This window comes from Parambassis ranga, chromosome 22 (genome assembly GCF_900634625.1).
Source record: "Parambassis ranga chromosome 22, fParRan2.1, whole genome shotgun sequence".
Classification (NCBI taxonomy): Eukaryota; Metazoa; Chordata; class Actinopteri; family Ambassidae; genus Parambassis; species Parambassis ranga.
Genome location: NC_041042.1, coordinates 10,697,686 through 10,720,787, shown reverse-complemented (window position 1 = coordinate 10,720,787; position 23,102 = coordinate 10,697,686). Strand labels below are relative to the sequence as shown.

General features: G+C 40.0%; 2 protein-coding genes across 2 annotated transcripts; one reads left to right on the top strand and one right to left on the bottom strand.

Annotated features, from left to right (window-relative positions):
• Positions 1–9,346: 9,346 nt before the first annotated feature.
• On the bottom strand, positions 9,347–14,908 carry eif4eb (eukaryotic translation initiation factor 4eb). Its single transcript, XM_028394737.1, has 7 exons — positions 14,825–14,908; positions 13,593–13,696; positions 11,899–11,994; positions 11,691–11,754; positions 10,766–10,879; positions 9,947–10,086; positions 9,347–9,865 (listed from the first exon to the last, which is right to left on the bottom strand). The coding sequence occupies exons 1-7, from the start codon at positions 14,840–14,842 to the stop codon at positions 9,751–9,753; spliced, it is 651 nt and encodes a 216-aa protein (XP_028250538.1). The 5' UTR covers positions 14,843–14,908; the 3' UTR covers positions 9,347–9,750.
• A 30-nt stretch (positions 14,909–14,938) lies between these two features.
• Positions 14,939–23,096, top strand: metap1 (methionyl aminopeptidase 1). The gene is made up of 11 exons (XM_028394736.1): positions 14,939–15,096; positions 16,329–16,380; positions 16,588–16,697; positions 16,790–16,850; positions 19,229–19,320; positions 19,402–19,485; positions 19,721–19,859; positions 20,570–20,701; positions 20,920–21,063; positions 21,156–21,221; positions 21,678–23,096. Exons 1-11 carry the CDS (start codon positions 14,980–14,982, stop codon positions 21,842–21,844), a joined length of 1,164 nt encoding a protein of 387 aa, XP_028250537.1. The 5' UTR covers positions 14,939–14,979; the 3' UTR covers positions 21,845–23,096.
• The last annotated feature ends 6 nt before the right edge of the window (positions 23,097–23,102 follow it).

Here is a 23,102-nt window from a genome sequence, read left to right as displayed (position 1 = left end):
GCATATGCTCTTAGTTGAAGTGACCGTGCCAGGGGAACAGGGCATCCAAGAGGCATATGAGAGAAAGAAGTCACAGCATGCTGACTTAGAGAAAGGCTGGAGAGCAACAACTTATCCAGTTGAAGTTGGCTGCTGGGGCTTTGTGGGCCACTCAACCAACTGCTTCCTGAAGGACACAGCCAAGTCCAAGAGGGTCATAAAGGATCTCTCAGAAGAAGCAGAGAAGGGAAGCTTCTGGCTCCGGCTGAGAAGAAATTACAACAGTTGGGGTAGGCAAGCGGGACCCTAGTGTTAACCTGACCACCGAAATCCAGCAGCAGGGAGCAGCAGGGAGACGTCCTGCATCCATCCACCATCCTGAGATGTTCTGGTGATTAAAGGGGAGAAACATCAGTGAGGGATGGCTCCCAGCTGAAGACCCTGCAGCTGGTACTCTGGCACCAGCGGAGGTGCGTCAAGCAGAAATGCTGCACAGGAATTAGGAGGTGCCTGCTGACAAACTTTTCCAATGGGCAACTTATTGAATGACTATTAATCTATCATATATAGATAAAGATATAAAGTAGCTGCATTCATAAATGGTATTCAGGGAAATATAGAGTCACATTATGAAATACAGAATGCTTTGTGAATCTAATCTAATCTAAATCATTACTAATATATACTTTAGGTTGTATTCCATGTTTCACCTTCTGCTATGAGAATTGGGACTTAAAAAATGAATGGGTGGTTCTCACACGGCAGAAATACACTGTGTGTGTCTGCGTGTGTGTGTGTCACTGTCGGGAGGATGGCAGGAATATTGATTCCACTGTCTTCATTAGCATGTACCTGTGGGGCTAACGTCTCTGTGGGGCCCTGGCTAGACAGGACTACTCTTCGTTTCTCTCCCTGTGGTGAAAGACTGGCTTGCCACTCCCCCTCCTGCACAGCCTGACACTTTGGACTGAGGGGGGGAGACCAAAATAGAAGCAGTAAAGACAGAACCGGAGACCAAAGAGGAACAGACACAGTTCTGGCATCTATGACAACCATGCTGAGAAGAAATAAAGCTTAAGTTAAAATGTCTGCAGCAATTTACCTCTTTTTTATTGCTTTATTACTCATTACACTTCCATTACTTATGATGAGGACATGAAATATTGCCTCTCTCAGCTGGATGCTCTCTGCTTGTCTTTTTTTGTTGTAAGGCAGTTTTGATGATAACTTTCACATAAAAGTCAGTCCTCAATAAAGACAAGTAGCCAGATGATGTAGAATGTTTATTCTGCTATTAGCTTTTGTTTTTCAAGACAAACCTTTGATTTAACACACACAGCTAAAATAATCAGGGTTCAGGAACATTACTTTATTCTAACTGTTTGTTCTCCGCTCTCCTACATTGCAATATACAAAGCAATTAGTCATTTTTATTGTTGTATAACTTTGCTACTTTTTTTTTCTTTATAGACGTTTTGTGCTCATACTGTCATCTTCACCCTCTTCTCACCAAGAAAACATGGCATGAGGTCAATATTTCAGTACTTGGAAACAGAACATGCATGCATCTTTCTCTGCATCTCCATAGCTTTCTATAGAAAATGTATTTAATGTGATGAATTTTTGTGTTTTAAGATGATCTTCACCTAACTCATTACCCTGTTTTCGAATAGCCTACCTTAACCAATAGTATTACTTATGCCCAACTACAATTAAAAACAAAAGTTAAGCAGCAACAAAGGAACTTAACACCAGGTGTAAGCGAAGCAGCCCGTGGTGTCAGGGGGACTAAAACCTCAGACTCCTGAGTGAAAGTCAGGCCCATCATCCCCAGCCTGCCTCCGTACTCAGATTTCTGCAGTTGCATTGATGCCATGATCAGATGACATCGGGAAATACGGTCTATACGATCCATAAGAGTTGATGCAACATAATGCTATATTTTGGAAAATATGTTTGTATATTCTGTTAGCATCAACGTAACCATGTGCTGCATTATCGACTAAATGTAGCATTTCTTCATGAGGATGTGTTCTAAGCTCTAAGAGCTCTAACTCCTTAGAGTCTGTGGTGTTGTGTGCCCGTGCTATTCATTGTAAGTGGTTTTATTATTGCTTTCATGGCCACGTAAATAATGAATTCTATTCCTGTGTCTTGCTAACATCTGACAGGTCTCACATGGGAATATACTCCTATACTGTACATGAAACATTTAATAGTATACACAACACTGTGTTCACCTAAAACATGCATGAGATGCATGTGAGTAAAGAGTTTTAAAGATTCTTTAAAAAAAATGTTGCAATGTATGGTGTATGTCCAAGTAAAAAAAAAGTGGTGGTTAAAACTATACATAGCTCTATAATCTACTCATGTCTGCGTCATTGCAGACTGCTAAAATTAAGTAAATGTTTTCTAGACGGAACGCAAATAAAAGCTGAGTCAAGGCCATAAATATAAGTGGCTTGTATTCTGACATTTCAGATTGATAAACAGAAAATATTATTTCACTGTATTAATATATTCCCACTGATTAAAACATAGAGTACGTGACATTTCAATTTTTTTTTTTTTTTAATTTAACTCAAAAGGTCAGACGAGGAGACTGTAAACTTAATTTGAGACTGGCAGCCCTTTCATAAACGAGGAGCACACACCACACAGATCTGGATGACAGTAATTATGCCTTATGAAGTAAAAGTCACTTTTGCAATCATTTAATTTGTCCTGAATTAATACCAATCTGTTTGCATATCCAGCTCTTCCCTGAAGACTCATTATTGAGAAGTTAGGCCTAGAAAAAAAGAAAGAAAAATGGGAACCAGGAAATAAGAAGATGGAGAAAAAACAAACAAAAAAAAACACAGTGTTGTATATAAATAATGAAAATATGCTGGTATATATTGGATAAATTTAAAAAAAGGCAAAGGAAGTAGTTATTTTTATATATCTAGTGGGTAAAGTGACAGGCAGGTGCAGGTCAGAGCCGCCTCCGCAATATGGCCTTCCGTCCCAGAGCCTGGCGGCGGTGCAGCCCTCAGGGGTCACAAGCATCTGGCTGACATCATAAATGTTGCTGCACTTACGCAGAGGTTGTGCAGAAAGGCAGAAACAACAGGGACAGAAGGTGCAACATTTGGTCTCGCCTGCGAGGCCTTAAAGAAAACAATCGTGCCATCTTGCCTTTGTCATGCCAAAAGTGTTCTGCGGCGGAGCCAGCTCACGGGATGAGGGTGGCTGGGAGAACACGGTGTCCTCTGATATAAAACAATATGTGGCCTGATCCTGTGTAGCTATTAACACATGAATTTCACTTCTTCACGTTTGGAGATTTTGTCCACATGCATCACAAATTAAGGCATACATTATAATTATATAAACTTTATTCCTAACCTCCGCTGAGGCAACAGAGGCCTGACCAGCCCCCCGGCGATCTAACATGGGGGTTGTATAAGGCTTTGGATGTTAGGCTGCGTGACAGGTCGCCCTTAAATGAACAGCAGCACCTCCAGTCGATGAGCTTAGCCACCGCTGCTGCTGCTGTCCAGGGGTTGAGTCAGCCACTGCTTAAAAGGTCATGCTCAGAAGTAAATACACAACACAGAGAGTTTGGGTCTTGAAAGGACTTTGAGAGTCAAATGTTGTTTGACATGTAGTAACAGCAGAAGATTCCAACATGTCCTTACACATAAAGATTTCCAAATTGACATACACCGGGGGACCAAGGGGTGGACGGAGCCATTAACCCAATTTTTTACTGTACTTAGTTGATCAGCAGGCGTGCAGGCCTCGTTTTGACATTTTTTAGCAGTTTGCCGCTCTGGAGCGTTCAGATGTGTGTTAACACAATGCCAAGAGTTACATGATACATGATGAAAAGAACTTGCATTTAACTGCAAGTTTTTCAGGTTTAGCCTTTGGGGAAAGAAGAGGGCGAGGGTAATGTGCGGTGTTAGCATAGCAGGCTGGAATATTAACCACTTTATCACTGGTCAAGTGCCCTGTGACTAAAGAGCAGCGCCTGAAAGGAACATGGCCTCTCTCCCTTCTTTCTTTTTTAGTGTGATGTGGGAGGCAAATTGCTCAGAAGGGAGCAACGAAGACCGAGCAACTCCCAGTAATAACACGAAGCTGAGTGTTCAACGTGTGCAATGAGATCATCTTACCACCAATAACCAAGCAAATAAGGACATGCGCAGGCTGATCAGAAGGGTGAGCTATGAACAGGTCATTAATAGGTGGCGAGGGAGCAGACGCTGACATTAATGTGATAATTGTGTGCTGAATGGTTCATTTAAAAAGTGCAAATGATTTGAGGGAAAGTGTGTTTACAGGAAAACACTGAAGTGTTCATGATTAAATGTTCATTATGATAATAGTGTATCATTTCAGCTGTAGATGTGTAACACAAATGTAGTTCTGTGCTGAGAGATGAAACCAAAAAAACGATTTATTGTGTACATTGAATTCACACACACCGCCCATGCTGCCATACAGTCTCACACAAATGCTCTTGTTTGTGGAACTACTGTGAGATAACAGCCACCCAAAAAAAGTGACAAGTGGCTCAGAGGTGGGCGTTAAAATAGTTGGAGGCTGCGTCAAGCCAAGTGCACAAAGGCAGCAAGTGACTGCGAAGCACTCCAAGCATTAAAAGGAGGCAAACACATGTAGGTTTTTATGTTTTTGTGTTGTTAGAGGGGACACATTTAAGACAATCATGGACGGTAAGTGTGACAAATAAAATGCCCTTTTTCCTTCATCTGTTCCACTAAAGACAACATAGCTCAGGGTGGCACAGTGTTAAGGTTAGGCCTACCCTCTGGGGACACCCACGATAAATATGTCTGTGCATTCATGCGCTGGTGGCTCAACGCAGGACATATCTAAGAATACTTTGAAATGCTGTATGTCCTTGTACACAACCACACGGCTGCAGCGCATACACACAATACACTTTTTTTTGTTTCTAACTGTGCAAAGAGGGGGAATCATTCTTTGAAATGCATATCAGTGTCTCTCTGAGATATATTAGCTGTGTCCCCATTTTCATACTACTGTAAAATATCCATCATATGATTTGTTTGAAGATGTTTCTTTAATAGTTTATCACTTTAATCTTTTTGTTTTCCTACATATGTGTGTGTGTGTGTGTATTTATTTTTCTTCAGCTGCGATTGGCTCCTTATGTCCTCTGTGCATTGTATTGTGGAACAATGCACAGCACTGTCTAGCATTCATTCCCCAACAAAACACCACCACACGGTCATACATTACTATATACTATACAATCACTGACATCCTTTGTCTGATCAATACATTGGTTAAATATCACGAGCATGAATAAGACTTCTTCATGGTTTCTTTTCCATGTGGCTGGAAATGACACTTACTCGGCCCTCAGCGGGGAGCACAGCCACGCCGCTGTCATCCTACCAGACCGTGGGCGGGGCTTTATAAAGTGTTATGTAATGAAAAGTTAAAAAAAAAAAAGGAGTGCGTTCACCTCAGTGAATCGAAGCGACAAATGAAATATGACCACTGAATCTCTCTAGCTCATTTGTCACAGATGAACGGCGAGGGGGTGCACGGACGGGTTTATTATTACCAGCCAATTTAATACACAAGCAATCGTGCAAACAGCATGAAAACTTCACAGAAGGCTACGCTAATTAGCTGCAGCTTTGTGTGAACCCTGCAAGTCGTGACCTCTAGCTGCCATCTTTTGAAAGTTATATGAATGCATGCATGGCTAAACATTAATGAGAAGTCCTATTGATTGGATATTTTCATCTCCAGACTCATTGACTGACCCACATGTTTGAGGAGAAATAAAACTTTTCTTTCTTTTTTAAAAAGCAGCAGTAGTTTTTCCTGCCTGCTTCCAACATGCATGCTGGGTTTTTATCCCAGCATTTAATGAGGGACTAATTGACACCTGTGATGCCAGGTGAATGTAATTAACTGCTATTAACCACCTGGTAAGATAGATAACCAGCCGCAACGTGCATCCTGAGGACAGGACCGAGAAACACTGTATTAAAGAAATAAATCACAGCGGTAATTAACAGCATGCAAACTAAATGCCAGTTTTTCAATTAGCAAAGGGAAGAAGAAAAGGGCAATGTGGCTTGAAGAGATGATTAAATGAGAACTAAAAAGCACAATCTGAAAGTTATACAATGACCACATGGCAAAGAAAGGATTTGTCAAAATCTAGGGCTGTGTCCAAAATCACACTCTACTCAGTATGGAAGCATCTCCATGGTAACATTGCTTATTAGCTAATATGTCAAGGTATTGGCTAGCCAATAGCGATGACTGAAGTGTGTACGAATTATTATATAATATTATTTTTCATTTTATTCTGCACACAAACATGAATTTTCAATCAATATTTGAAAGCTCCCTTGGATCTCACAAAAGCAACAAGTTAGTGAGGTGCTATTCTGAGCGGTGCTGATCAATAAAATCAATCTTACACTGCACGGTATATGCCGGGTTAACATGATCATAATATTGCTTTCGCTGTGGCTCTAACAGGAATACAGGGAGTTAATCCTGACACTGGGTTGCAATCATGGCTTCACATGCTGTGTCACATGAGCCCTCCTGTATATTTTAAAACATACGTGCATGGGCTTTGTGTGTGATCCAAGTGTTTCTTGATCACACAAAGTATGCTAACTGCTTCTCTGATTACCCACGTCTTTTATTTAATCTGGGTTAACAAATCCAGCCATTGATCCTGGAACAACAAGGAGAAAATGGAGCACACAGATGGACTCTGGGGAAACTGATCACCCATCTACAGGAGGGTGAGCTGATAAAGGAATGCACAGAGTTGTTATTCCCTTGCTATAGCTGCTGGCAACATACACCACATGTATACTGTACTTCTTTGATGTTGCAGTAAATGTGTAATCCCATGCTTGTAATGCTGTTTTCTATGCATCGCACTGCAGACACTATGTGAGCATCAACAGTCACAGTGACGCATGAAAAAGTCCCTTTGGCTGATTCTTCTAAATTCCCTCTTCACCTCTGTACAAACACAATACATTTTTCAGCTTGCGTTACTGCCTAACTTAATTTCACTTTCAAAGCCAGACATAGGAAATACCCAAACAGACAGTGGTGTAATCCACACAACACTGAGCCTCACAATCACTGTCTTTTCAGATGAAAGCCTGCAGGATGTAGACTTAAGGCTGTCAACAAATCTGTTCCTGCACTGCCTACTGGCCTTACAAACACCAGTTTAAATTTAAATGGGCTTGCAGCTCCCTCCAGTGATGGACAGCAGTGGAATGATTATCTACTAAAACCTGCCTGCAGTCATGACATCAACAGACAAGAGCCCCTTAAACAACTCAGCCGGATAAATATTCTGCAGTAATGATGTTTGATGTTCTTGGTCTCCCTCTGATTTCTGCCTTTATTTGGTATTTCCCCAGCTGGGCTGTGCCCTTCCATCAGATTGATGTGACCCATTGTCTCACGTCAGAAGGTTTGGGATTTTGATAAGTGCCTTTGATTGGAAAACAAGGAGGCCCTGCGGCTGTTGGGGCCGACTGGAGACTGTGAGAACTGGACTCAATTCAATTTGCCACATTGATTGCATTCATTGCTGCCAAGGTTACTCTGTAACCCTATTTAATAAAGTGACTGTGTCAGTGGCCTGGTGTTCACCTGTATGCACACGCTGGAGAATTTAATTTTGTTATTAATGACAAAAGAAAAAAAACCTAATTTTCATTTGTTTTGACAGGCAGTTCATTAATACCACTTATTATTTCTCAATAGTGTTTAGAAATCTATTTTACAACAAATTTGAAACACTTTTATGCCTGAAAATAATACACTGCTTCATCAATCTGGATATAAAAACATTATGTTCAAAATATATTAGAAATATAATAACATATAATACAATTTCTAAGTTTCTGTTTTTCATAAAGCGCTCCCAAATATGGCCTCTTCCTGCTTTAATCGTCTTTGGCACTTGATTGAAGCTGTGGCAAGCTGACCTGATTGGACATATAGGCAGGAAGACACACACCTGCGCATATATGAGGTCCAATAAATCGCACTGCACGTCAGCACAAATTAAAAGCTCTGACAACCAATAGAATCCCTGTAGACCCTCAAAGTGAAATTGTGTCGAGGTATAGCTGGATCAGAGCAAAGAGCAAAAAAGTAGTTTTTTAAGATGTTCTGAACCACCAGAGATAGGAGAACCTGCCAACCATCTCAGCAGCATTTTTTATCTGTCAGGGTTTTATATTAGAGTGAAGGAAACACCCTAGGTTTGACAGACTATATGAAAGAAAAATATTATTTGGTCAGATAAGAGAAAAATCCCCTCTAAGTATAACTGCAGACACTGAAAATACACAACGCTAAAAGCACAGAGGTGGCAAAACACTTCAGAAAAAAGCAAAGCTGTGATTATTTGAAGAATATAGCTGTATAAATAAAACAAGTCTATTGTTTAAATATACAGTATATGGTAGATGAAGAGGTGAGGAAAGAGAATACTAAAAATACAATTAGAAATTACTATTAGTTTCTTTTTGGTTTTAGGACTATACATATATTTCATGTATATTAAATATACATGAAATATATGTATATTTTGCTTTTATTATAAGGTATTTTGTAACAGCTGCTCTGAGAATGTTCTATTAAGACACATTTTCCGTACTTCCTGTAGTGTTGTTGATGTACGTGCAGGCTTGCAAGGGATCTTATATGACAACAACCAGCTGGCCTTTAAAGGTTACTACTACAACTTCAGCAGGGACTTAATGAAACATCTTAAGTCACTTAATGCTTCATTACATCAAGAAGGATCTAGTTGAGGATGCGTTGCCTGTTGGCGTTAAGACTGCCCTTGCTTGAGAATGTGATGACATTTTTAACACACACCGGTGGTAATGAACTGAGATGGGAAGTCATGTTGCCTAAAAGTCACCTTTTCTTTTTCATATTGACATTTTAAGGGTTTTCAGGATGATGGGGTGGAGCTGGGTAGGTTTGGCTTTGGCACCATTTCCTGTTTTAATTTTTTAAACGAATGAGTTTTCTTATTCCACGTAAGGGAATTACGAATTACGAAGAACGCGAATGTCGAGTACTGGTAGATAGAAGTCAATCACTGCCAAGTCAGTTATAAAAGGGTTAAAAAAAGTATTTCACAATTAACAGTTAATAACTGCAAAACCAATGTTTTAATTATATTAACACTCAAATGAATGAGTCATGAAATACTTTAAAAAGGTTGATTACGTGCAATATTTCAAGGCAAACCAAAGCAAAAAAAAAAGTCCTATCAATCTTATAATATGCAGGCAAATTAATATAATAAATTAAAAGAGTTTAATGTCATTAAGGATTACAGCAAACCACTAATGCTGTAAAAACAATGGGAGAGAAATATACATTAGTTTTTGCATTTCAAAATTCCCTGCCATTCAAAAAAAAATAAAATCAACAAAAATTGATAGAGTATGAAGCACTCTAAATATCATCCATTATTAATACCTCTCATTATTAGTGTTTTGTGTTCATCTGTTTTTCACAGACTTTCTTTCCTTGTGTGTATGTGTGTGTGTTTGTGTGTCCTGGGCAGGTTATGGAAACATTTGGCATGTAGATTTGAGTATCTTTCTTCCAGATTGCATTCCGCAGAGTCTTTGCAGCAAAGTAAACATATGCACCAACAACAAATAAGACAAGAAAAATGAAAAGAGGCACATAGGGCTTTCCTCAAACAACAAATTTGTTCTTGGTGGTTGAACCGCTTTTGGTAGCTGTGTCTGCGTGAGACTGGTAGCCAATTGACATCTTCATGGGAAGCCCCAAGCGCTCCTTGTAAACCCTCCTGTGGAACAGAAAATGGCAGCGTGATAAGGGTGCAGAGCCCATCACCACCTTTACAGATTCACAGACATCCTTGCCTTACCCTATGTGTGTTACAGCTTCTCGGTTTTCATAGTCTGATGTCCAGACAGCTATTTTATCTCCTTTTGTGCGGATGTTGACGACGGCTCCGCAGACCTCGTCACTGTAGTCGTCAAAGGCCTCTCCAACTAAGCACAGGAGCTGGTGAGAGGACGAGAGGATGAATAGTCATGACATGACAAGTCTGGGGTACATGATGCAATATGTGTATTTATTTGTATATTGTATATATACAAAAAATTGGTAAAAATCCTTTCTTGTTGATGGATTTTATCTGATGGGAGTCAAACACTCAGTCTTTTGAGAGTAGAATATTGGGTTTGTATTTGAAAACGTCAGCAATAATTAATAATATTTTCCAGCATATATAATAAAATAATCTAATCTATATTAATATCACTCAATAAGGATGCAACCTTCTTCTTCCATGGCTACAGTATTGACAGGACACTAAGTGCTGTTTACACAGTGGAAAGTCATTGCTTGCTAGATGTCTGTGTATCACTGTCAGTGACCTTTAGAGCTCACCACAACAGTCCACACAGCCAGTTTTTGAATTGCTCTCATTTGGGTTGTGATCCTACGCAGTCAGCTCAAGACACAGACGAGGCTAAAGGATGAAAAGAACACGGACTATCTAATCTGTGGCTCACTTCGGCATTTGAAAGGCAGAGGATGTAGTCTTCCATTTCCACAGGCAACAAGTGTGAGTGACAGAAGGGTGTAACTAATTATGTGTGTACTGCTGAAGAACTGATTAACCAGTGTTGCTGTTTTGAGTAACAGGACACAAAGAAAAGTCGGCAGCAGCCAAACGTACAGTTTCGAGCCAGAAGCGGTCCAGGTCTAATCTCCTCTGCTGCTTGGTGAGCGTGATCAGCCAGCGCCCGCCACGCTTGTTCCTCTCATCCTCCCACATGGGTTCAATGCCATCCTGCAGCAAGGGTTCACATTGTCAATTCACATCCCAAACTGCTGCAGCATGCCCTCACAAATAGCATTTAACAGTCAGTATGCAGCATGATTTCAACATCGCATGTAAAAAAAATATATCTTTCCAACTCTTGCACAGTCAGGGTTTGCAGCTAAAATACCAAATAGGCAGCTAGAACTCAACATGCATACAGTACAGATTTTATATAAAGTTAGTACTTGGATGTTGGTGAAATAAATTAACTGATTATAAATATAAAGATTGTACTTGGCCTTTGGCAGAGATACACTTTTTATCACTTCTTTTTCCAATTATCATCATCTCTCTCAGAGTGCAATTAGGCTGCTAGCCGCCTGCTGCCAGTGAAATTACTGAATTTCTATTGTCACGTCTGGTTAAATGAGCTCTTTAAGTTGATGAAAGCTCTTGCCCACTTCCACTTTTGTTTGCCTGCCCTCCAGTAATGATGTTGTTTTTCTGGAACTGTTGTCTCAGCACTTCAGTCATGTATGGAGCTTTTGTTGTAAAAGCCTTGCAGTTTGGCTTAATTGGTAGGCTGGTGATAAAATGTTTTTAATCAGATTTTTACTTCAGTGCCTTTTATTGTCAACGGATATTGATTTGAAAGAATAAAGTACCAATAAAATTACTCTTCCTTCCTGTGCTTTGACTGTGAATCAGATTAAATCAAATTAATTTAAATTAGTCGACATTTATTGCATTCAAATACAAACATGTATTTGCATGATGTTTTATAGCATTTGTTTCAATTTTGATGACTCAGAGTTGTTGGTCATGACATCAAACAAACCTTAAAAAGGGAGTAATCACAGCCTGACATGAGGTTGCTTGACAACTGAATGTGGTTGTAGAGTCTGTAATAAATAGAAAGCAGCATTAGCAAAACATGCTCACTTTGCAGATGTAACACTATTTCAAAATCAGTATACAGTCATGACATTTTACTGCTTCAGCCTCTCCATGAAAGTACAGAAAACCCGAGATTTATTGCTCCTTACGCCCAGAAATCTTCCACCGTGTCAAATTTAGAGATGAGTCGCAGGTTGGCCTGCCATGTTTTGCTCTTGTCATTTTTGAAGAACCACAGAGACCATCTGTGGGAAACAGAAAAAAAATACATTTGCATAAGCGAAACAAGCTCCTAATTAAACACAAGGTAAACAAAAGTAACCAAAGCCATTCAGCTTTGGTGCAAATGGGCGACGTATGGATGCACCTGCAAGCTGCCAACACAGACTGTTCAGTAAATCACTCTCTTGGCCCAATTAATTGTGACGCGGTGCTGTGCTTGTTCAATGCCAAATCTCCTGACAGCTCAGCAAATGCCTGACACCCTCTGGGCTAAGGAATTATGTAAGAAAGTGCAACTATAATAAAGCAGTTAAAGTAGCATAGTGTCAGTGGTGGATGCATAGTTCGAATCAATGCCAAATAAGGAAGTCACACAACTTAAATTTCCCACAGGTTCATTGAATTTGAATAGCAAACTGATGCAAATATATAAAAGAATATGCAGGTTTGAGTTTTCCTTGTAACTCATCTGTCAATCAATTGAATGTTTGATTACAGGACATAATGTGATGTATTACACAGGGGATGATAGTGTGTTTGCCTTCGAAACACTCCCGCATAGACTTGGATTAAAAAAAGACAGCAAGTTCAAACTAAAAGACATTTCTCAAAATCTATCTACATACAGCGCAAACCTTTTTAATCTGTAGTTCCTACTTCTGTTTTGGTTTTTCGGACATGTTTTATTGTGCAACTGCTCAGCTTACTCTTGCGAACACAGTGCTCATTGCTTTCACATTTCCCCTTCACTTCTACATGAACTGCTCCATTCAGCTGCAAGGAAGAAAGGTTGTTGAGTTCTTGAACTGTGAGATCAAACACAGGGGTGATGCATAGGTCACCAAGTTCTGCAGTATTGACATTCATGCTGTTGCACGCACTCAGCTAGGAATGGTCATTCTCACAGACAGTGATGAGATACTGGCATATCTGAAAGTCAGCTGTTGAGATTTCAGCCACCTGTAAATACATACAAATTGATATAATTATATTTTCATGCACCTTATGGCAAAACAAGATACACCTACTGACAGGGAGTCAGATTGAGGAGGGTGACGGTGCAAAAGTATGCATGATTGATCCGTTTGTTTCAAATGGTTATGTATAAATGTTTCTGCTTTTTTGATAAACAAAAACAAAGGAAAAGAAGAAGTAATCTTATATTTATAAACTGGTTAAAATAATATTACACTTTCAAAAGGACTGCTAATGAGAGCTGTGAACTTTGCCTTCAGTTTGTTCAAGACTTGCTTTTAAAGAATTGGAGAGAATTTGAACTGCTGCTCACATTTTTAGTTCTTACTATTTCAGTATTTTCCTTTAGCCCTTTGGTTGGTGCAAATAATCATCTATAAAAGAAAAACATGACTCTAACTCTTCACCTATTTTTTTGTAACTAGCCCCTATTGTGAAAAAATGGTTCCTGATTCTGTTGCTTCACTTAAAACATATCTCCGTTTAGAAAAGTGCAGCACAATACAATATGTTCTGTGGCTGAAATTGATTCTTTAAACAAACCGGGAGTGTGACCTTTGGACTTACTACATCATTCTGACATATTCTGATGTTCTGCTACCTTCTGTCAAAATACAAAAATGTTCATTAGCTTGCAGGGACTGACTTGTTTTGAAGGGGGTGTTTGATGTAGGCCTCTGGGCTCATAAGCTCCTGTCCGGTCTCCTCGGCTCCTTCTTCACCGGCCTGGGGTGGACTTGGGTTGCTTTCCTAAAAAACAGTACAATACATTATGTAAAGACACTTTACAAGATATCAGGTGTCATGCTATTTAAAATCAAATTGTTTACCATTTAGCCGTGGCTGCTAACATAGATGGTGGTACACATACATACAAAAAGAATAGCTTATAAAGCAAGGGTTTAAACCATGTATGAGTCGTCCCTTGTTGTAAAACTTATTGTTCATAATTACGGAAAAGTTGGCAATGAGTGCCGACATGAACATCTGGAACATATTTCACTGTGATGTGAACGGATGTGAGGCAAGAGTTTGGCTAGCTAACTCAAGCTAACAATAGCCGCAAGTCTAGTGGGTAACTTTAGGGACTAAATAAACATCTCTGTGTCATTTCTTCATTTTCTGAACGGAAAGATATTTCCATTCGTGTGTTACTATTTGCTTGCTAAGGAGTGACACCGTCACTATAACGTGACTTTCACAACAAACACAACAACAACAACATCAATAAATTCGGCGTGTATTACATGTCCTATGTCATGTAAAACTAATAACTGTGTTTTATGAGTGAGGGGCAACCAATGTATTCTCCTGGGCCTACTATTTCTCCATCTATTTCACCTTAATTAAAATCCATGTTAAACTTAGCAACTAACATAGCTTATGCCGCATCGTAGAGGTCAGCAGGCACCAGTGGTAACAGACTGTGACAGTTGAAATGTTATCTAGAAAACAAAGTCCTGCGTGCAAGTGATGTATTAGTCCGCGTGAATTTTTTCTTTACTCTAAGTCTTACTTTTACAAAGACAAGTTTATTGAAACAGCTCTTGTGTAAGCAACATCAAAGCAATAACGACGTAATTTATTTTTTTAAAGGAATTTGTGTAATTCCGTTCGCAAAAGTGAGCAGCGAGTCGGTTTACTATAACGTCAGCCTTAAAGTTGGGAGATCACACACAAGCATTCCTCTTTTACGCCTAGGTCGTGGCACAAGAGACAAAACTACCCAAAACAGCACATGTAGCAGCAACACCGGCTAAGTAACACTTAGGGGCAAATGTTTGAAGTTATACATAAACTTTACGTGCGACGCCGCCCAGTATATAAAGCTAGAAGCCCCCCATATGTTTTGATATGTTCTGTAAAGAAAGTGCTCACCGGTTCGGCGGTCGCCATCTTACAAATCTCTGTTAGGAAAGTTTTCGTTGATTGGACGGAACTGTGTAACGTGACGTCCCCGCTGCGGACATGCGCAGTATGTCCCTGTTGGCTGGTTGCTTGTCGGCGACTCCACCCCTCCTGCAGACGAAGGCATGGCGAGCACCGAGGCTAGAAGGGAGTGTGAGACAGAGGGCTGCAGCAAGGACGCCAAACTTCAGTGTCCCACATGTATCAAGCTTGGCATTCAAGGCTCCTATTTCTGTTCACAGGTACCGCTGCTTTGTGGGGTTGTCCGGTTTAAATGTCTGCTGTAGCCACTCACCGGGGCCCTCTGTGTCATCACGAGGTTGCTAACTAATTGTCAAGCTAGGTGGACATGTGTAAATTAGATGTCTATTAAACCTCTAATAACGCGTTAGCTAGGTGTTTACACGTGTGTTTCCCTTGTGTTATAGCTTACAGACGGCCATGGATAAATAATGCAATCAGTGATTGTAACTGATGCTATCTCTGTAATAGTAGGCCCAGGATAAGTGTCTAGCTGGCTAACTGGTGGCTAAAATGTAGCTAAAGTGAGTCATACTACCCATACAGATGCAAAATAAAAGCCCATGCACTGAAGTCATATTGCTGACAGTGTATGTGTAATGTGTTTTTGTAGAAAAACATGTATGCTAGCAATACAATAGAGTTTAAGCAAAGCTGGTTGAGAAGTGAAGTTGCGTGATCACTTGATGCCACGGTGTTTGACCCTCATCCTGGTACTTTCTTTACCCATGAGACCACGTTCCATCAACAGATCTTCACTTTAGAGATTATTTTTTGTCCTTACAATCTTATACTTATATACAAAGATTGAACAGAAAGAACAGTCTATTGTAGTATGCAGACAACTAGCTGAGCAATATGACTTTTTAGTCCACACAGACCCATTGCAGCTACAGCTGTACTAATATATTATACAATATTTAACAAGTGAGCATTGTACAAGTATTTTGTGGATGTTTTATGACTTTTTTTGTTCATGCAGTAGACACTATTACCTCTAAACCATACCAAGTGCATTCTGTGGAAAGTCTCTGTCTCAAGTAGATCTAATGCATTTAAATGCTTTATAAATAGTTAAGTTGGTTGACAGTTTAAGTCCGCTTGCGTTGCTGTGGTATTTGACCCTCGAGGTCTTTGCTGTGATTGCAGTTTTGACTGTGCAACCTGATCCTACTACTGCATATTTCCTGTCTCTCTCTGCCGTTAACTTTCTGCACCATTAACATTTATAATAGAGTACAGCTATTGTGTTGAGGATAAATACAGAGACATATTTGGAACACCTTCCATGGTTCAGTGCTCAAAGCAGAAATGACCATTGGCTCTGGGAAATTGTGCATATTTTATGTGTAAAGTGTTGAATTATTGATTAAATTACATTCAAGTCACAAATCCAGTGACTATGAATGTGATTAGTGCACATTAAAGAAATGTACTTTTTTTTTATTTCCAGGAATGTTTTAAAGGAAGCTGGGCATCTCACAAGCTGTTGCACAAAAAAGCAAGTACGTGTCACCCTCAGTGATGTTCTGTGCTTTTACTTAATATAAGTAGTATTACAGTCTAATAACATTTTGTTAAGAATATAAAAATAACTCCTATTTGTTCATTTAGAAGTTAATATGAAAGTCCTGAATTTCTGAAATACCTTGGCTAAACTTACACACCTGTTTAAAATTGCTTAAAAACCCAGTGTTGTGTGTGCATTTTAGAGGAAGACCAGAACCAGAATGAATCTAAAAACTGTGTGGAGAAGGACATCAACACAGACCCATGGCCTGGCTACCGCTACACAGGGAAGCTACGCCCTCACTACCCACTGGTGAGCTTTTTTTTTCTTTCTTCCTGAAACTATGTACACATCACACTAAAAACATACAAACCCTAAAGTCATCTTCTTGATCCCCTGTGCAGACTCCCATGAGACCTGTGCCAGGTGACATCCAAAGACCCGACTATGCTGATCATCCCAGAGGTTACCAGGTTTCTTTCTTATAAAAAAATACAGAGATGAGCTGATATTTCTTGTGACACAGGCTTTAGAATAATTAACAAATTGGATAATTTCATTAAAATTCAGTAATTCACTAGTAGTCAGTGTCACTGGTTCTAATATAAGCCAAATTGCAGCTGTCATTGGCTACCATTAATTTGTCTATGGTTTTGTATGACTGCAGAATTGGGCATTTGTTTACAGTTGGAATTTGCAGTACTAGTGTTATTTCATCAAAGGGTTTTTGGTTCGCTTGTATCTACAGAAATACCGTTTAAAGCACCCATGTTTCAAATATGATGACATCTAGTGGTGAAGTTACAGATTGCATTGCAATTTGATATGCAAACACTTAATCTTGGGTATAATGTTTTCTCCTGATGACATTAGTTTCAGAGTTGATATTTTTAACCCTAAAGAGGAGTCAGTTGTACTCTGTAAAACATCCCAGTAATATCTCACCATGATCTCTTTCCATCACTGTAGCTAAATTTATTGCAGGGTAAAGGAAACCTGCTGACAGGTCTGCTGTCTGGCTGTGTTTTTTATGACTGCTCTTTTTATTTTATGTAAATTCTCACACCCCGCGATCATTCCTACCTGACTTATTTTACATCCATTTCTCTGAGCAAGTCATTCATTGTGCAACCATGGCAACCTCTGCATCCTTGTCATCTGACTGCATAGATCCATACTCAGGTAGTCATGGTTACAGTCTCCTTTCATTCTCCTGTGATGCGTATTCAGGGAGTGAGGCACGATTGTTGCAAGCCAATGTTTCCTCACTTATCCCAAGTCAAAGCTCGCACTATTGTGTTGTAATAAAAAACAGGTACTGCTACTATTAATAGCCTACTGGACTGGACCCACCTAACGACACTATCATGTGCACAGCTTGATTCTCTCACGTTTTATTTTATACAGAGCAGGTGTATCAAAATGTAAGTTGGATTGATTGCACTCACACTGAAGGCTCCTCAGGTCAGAAGGAGGGCTGTGCTCGACTTGTACACAAATCTGTCTCTCAGTGTTGCTAGGCAACTGTTCATGTTCATTCTGCAATCATCTTGTTGAGTTTATAAATTATACAGTAGATCAGTGAATTGTTGATGATGCCAGTACTTTGACCACACCATCATTTCTCAGTCCAATAAAAACGAATGACAGGATCTTGTTGAATCTGTCGATGGATTACATGTTCATTAACAAAGCTGACCGCCTGTGCTTCTATTGTTCTGCAAATAACAGCAACAGTCCTGCTCTGTTCTTCTGAGTCCACAGTGTGAGTGTCATTAGAGTTTGCCTCTGCTTAGGTGCTGAAGCTGTAGTCTAGTCTCTTGCAGGAGCAGCTAGTTATCCAGAGCACTTTTATGTTTGTTTACAGTCCCTGTTTTGGGTTGAAGCTGGAAAAAATGTCAAAGCAGGAGTCTACACTTCAAGAGCTTTTTTATTACTAACAGCTGCAATCAAATGCAGTCTTTCTACTTATATAGATTGAGATTGGGAGGGAGGTAATAAGTCTGCTTTTATCTCCTGATATTTTGTCAGTCTCACTAACATACAGTCAAAAAGAACATGTTTTATTAAAGCAGAAAAAAAACTGAAAAATCTTAAAGGTTACAAGCATACTATACATTTCAACATTGGAAAAGGTTGCATTGATGCTCCACCTGAGTAGAATCAATCAATACAAATCATCACAAGTAAAGCGGGTTGATACTAGCAGTGTGGTATTCACTCCAACAATCCTTCTCACTATTCCTCTGATATATCAAAAGAATGGCATCGGTGTCACACAAACAAACAGAATATGTATGTACCAATAAAACTTTTATTCTACCAGCTCACACCAGGCTTGGACTCTGGCCACGGCTTTCTCAAAGTAGACTTTCTAGGCTTCTGCTGTAGAGAGAAGGTTTTTCTGCACATATATGTTTCTGCTAATTTATTAAATCACCTTTTTTGTATTTGTGGCTTGGAGTTGAATTAATTTTGTACTATTTAACCTGTTGAAGCTTCCAGGAGATGGACACCGCAGAAGGTATAACTAAATAGGCTGTGATTTAGAGCATCCACACTGGTATATTCTTGCATTGGATAATGGGTAAAAATCACACCAGCTACTGTGAAACATTATAGTAAGATTGACACTTCCTTGTTCCTTCAAAGTAACAGATGATTTATATAACTGTCACTTGTGATGGAGAAAGCAAATCGATTAGGAGAATGTAAATCCGTCTGAAAACTGATAGACTGACAGCAGCTGCTTCTGCAATGTCCTAGCTCAATGAGCTCATCAGCTTCACTCAGCATTGACATGTGAGTGATGCCAGTTGTCTTTCTTTATTTCCTTCCCGCAGGCATGTCTGAGTCCGAGCAGTTCTTGAAGGGCACGTCACAGATCAAGATCCTTTCCCCTGAGGATATCGAAGGCATGAGAGTAGTATGCAAGGTAACGGTTGCCTGACTACTCCTGCTTATTGTTAGGTTTCCATTTGCTGCACTTTGGTGCTAAAACGTATGCTGTTTGCAGCTGGCGAGAGAAGTCCTCGACATTGCAGCCATGATGGTGAAACCAGGTGTTACAACGGAAGAAATCGACCACGCCGTGCATTTGGTATGTACAGGTATAATAATAATGGGTTGTAAAGCTTGTCACATTTCATTCCGCTAGGCTCCACATGTGTAGAAGCTGTAAATGTACACACTTAATTTTACCTAACTCAGTGTTAGTTGGTGATTGTGAACAAGGGAAACACACATGGTAGGATTATTTAGTTACCTAAAAGCATGACCGTCAGTTTGGTTTGATCGATGCTGCTCTCTGTAACCAATGGACTTTGTCTGTTCAGGCCTGTACAGCAAGGAACTGCTACCCCTCCCCTCTCAACTACTACAACTTCCCCAAATCCTGCTGCACGTCCGTCAACGAAGTCATCTGCCACGGCATCCCGGACAGAAGACCACTTCAGGACGGTGATATTCTGAACGGTGTGTTTTAGCTCTCCTCATATCTGCTTTACGGTTTCATCCTGTGTTTTAATTTTTACGCATTGGTGACCCTCTAGTAGAGCTTTCTTTAAAACTACTAACTTAAATCCACTTCAGCATCATTGCCGTTGTTTTTCAAAGTTAAGCTTAGTCCTTGGAAACATTAAGCAAAATTTGTGTGTGGAGTAATGTTCTGTTAACAAGAATGGGGGGAAAAGAGATATTTCTTCCATGACAAATAGTTGTACCAGCATCCTGAAATGGTGTCAGCAGGAGTTTGGCCAATTTTAGCCTCTTTATGAATATTTCTGCTTAGTCGATGTCTTCCATCCGCCACTCCCCTCAGAGCATCTGATGAAGTACATGCCAGCAACTCAACTCTTGCTGCGTGGCCCGACAAGACAAATTGTTTCATTAACCTTTACCAGTGGGGCTTTGCTAGTCAGATTCTCTGCTGTCTATATTTTTTTCTTAAGTGGGAAATAAGTCCCAGTTTGCACAAAAGCATTTCCAATTTCATCTGCAGTTTTTAAAAAAAGACAATTTAGTTTAGCCTTAGAAACAAGCACATGTATTCATAAAGCAGCAGTTTAGCATTATTAAATGCTCCAGGCAGAGTATTCATAACAGTTTTCCTTTGAGTCAAACTGAATCCAGTTTGTCTTGTAGCACAATGGTTCTGACATATTCATCTTCCCACGCTTACGCAGTGGACATCACCGTCTACCACAATGGTTTCCATGGTGACCTCAACGAAACCTTCTTTGTTGGAGAGGTGGAGGAAGGAGCAAAGAAACTGGTTCAGACTACATATGAATGCCTTATGCAAGCTATCGACTCAGGTAGGCAATTATTTTCCTGACATATGCTGGTGTAGGTGTTTTGTCTTTTATACGATATATCCTGATGGTTTTTATGCAATTTGAGGCAAAGTTTGCTTTAAAAAAATTGACCATTTTTGTTCAAATAATGCTGTTTTATTGAAGTCTGAAGAGGGTGTTGAAATCCCGGTAACAACCGGATAATAAAAGTCCTTTGTCTGTGCTCACCTTCCCCTCAGTGAAGCCTGGCATTCGCTACAGAGAGTTGGGTAACATCATCCAGAAGCATGCTCAGGCCAACGGCTTCTCTGTGGTACGAAGCTACTGCGGCCACGGCATCCACAGACTTTTCCACACTGCTCCCAATGTGCCACACTATGCCAGTGAGCAGCCGCCATCATGCCATCTTTAAACAGAGTTCATTGTTTTTCGACTCCTTTTAACTGTGTGATTTCTGCACCCCTTGATTTCAAAGAAAACAAAGCAGTAGGAGTTATGAAGCCTGGCCATGTGTTCACCATCGAGCCCATGATATGTGAAGGTGAGTGTAACTTCTTAAAGTTTTTTTCCTTCATTAAACAATTTGTAGAGCTGTAGTACTGTGAAAACTGTCTATCCCCATGTATTGCTTAGATAATCCATTAAGGTTTAAGTGGCATTAGAAGGAGAATTTTCTCAGTCCTTAAAGGAGCTGTTTATTCTTCAGCTTATCTCTCCAAATTTGAGACTCAAGGACAAACAAACTGTTTGTTAAATGGGAAAACTTCCCTCAGAATCAAAAACTTCACTCACTGGATTTAAAAAATGATTTAAGGCTAATGTACGAAGAAAGGGTTAAAGGGTGTGTGAGAGTCAGTCATGCACTAAAACAGGTCATTACTTTCTTATAGCCACTTAATACTTCACAGGTATTGCTACACTTGGAGAATTGGTTTCCACAATTATGTTTAATTAATAGTGTGTAAGCTAAAGCCAAAGTGTGTGTGTAATGTCTCAGGTGGATGGCAAGACGAGACGTGGCCTGACGGCTGGACGGCGGTGACCAGAGACGGGAAGCGCTCAGCTCAGTTCGAACACACCTTGCTAGTGACGGAAACTGGCTGTGAGATCCTCACCCGCCGCCTGGAGGAAAACGGACGCGCTCATTTCCTCAGCCAAATGTAGGCTGGCCCGCCGCGCACCAAGGACTGGACTTTTCCACACGCCCAGCACCTCTGGGGCTCAGACACACACACACACAAATACACACACACATCTCAAATCAAGAGGCACCGCTTATAGAGCTCAGCATGACTGCAGTTCTCTAAATTAAATTGGTTCCTCAGTCTAAATGGAAGTACTTGAATGTGTCTTACATCAAATGTGGATTGCTTTATTAGTGAAAATTGTATCCTCTGAAGGAGATATAAAAGTATTTATGAGGTTTGGTTTGCTCAGTGCTCAGGCTTGACCTCGGACCTATGTTGAACTGTGGGCCTTGTCACCCAGAGCTTTCATTAGATGGCTAGTTGTTGTCTGTGCCGTGTGGAGCTCAGGGCGAATTCAGCTAGTTCACCGTGCTTTGCTTCTTCTGTCTAAGCTAACCTGATCACACATTATAAGAATTTACCAGAGACTGACTGAAAAGAATCGACAATACTATAAACCAGGAAACCAGGAAGGTTGGTCCAAAATTGGTCTTAACTCAAGTTTGGGTATAAATGTGGGTTTAAAATTTAAACTTAATTGGAAATGTCACCAATCAGTCAATCATGTCACCTTCAGCTTTGTAGCTTTGCCTAGCTTTTAACATACACAGAAAGCAAGGGGGCAGGGGATGAATAGCTTGGCAAGTGTAGCACCTCTAATGCTTAGTAAATGTCTGTCACTTTTGTTAGATTTTTGAAAAGCAAACAAACATGTGACATAATAAAGGCATCTTTACTATGGAGCATTAGAGGTGGGATCTTCAAGGCGAGCCGTTTCCTCCTTTCTTATGCTAAGCTAATCATGTTCCAAGCTGTAGCTTCAATTATTATCAGTGATAGAAAAGCTGATCATAGCATTTCATCGTCTTAGTTACCTGTCGAGGCGTCCAGTACGAGCACTCTAACCCACACATTGTAAATGTCGAGAACTGAGTGAGAAACATGACACAGATGCTGGACTCTGAAGAACACTCCTTTGGTGTTTAATGTTTCCAATAGCCCCGGTGTAGCAAATTAAGCCTTAATGTGTGAATTAAAAATTTAATGGCACGTAACACTGGTGTGTCCTCCCCATCACCCCTTTACTCGGCAGTCACCATTTACTTTGATAGGGAGATTTTCCTGGTGCAAGCAGCATTCGTTATTTCTACATTTTCAGAAGATAAATATAATGTGATCTCCGTCATCTTTGTATTCCTTCTAATGGGGTAATAAAGGACTCTTCTGTAGCTCTG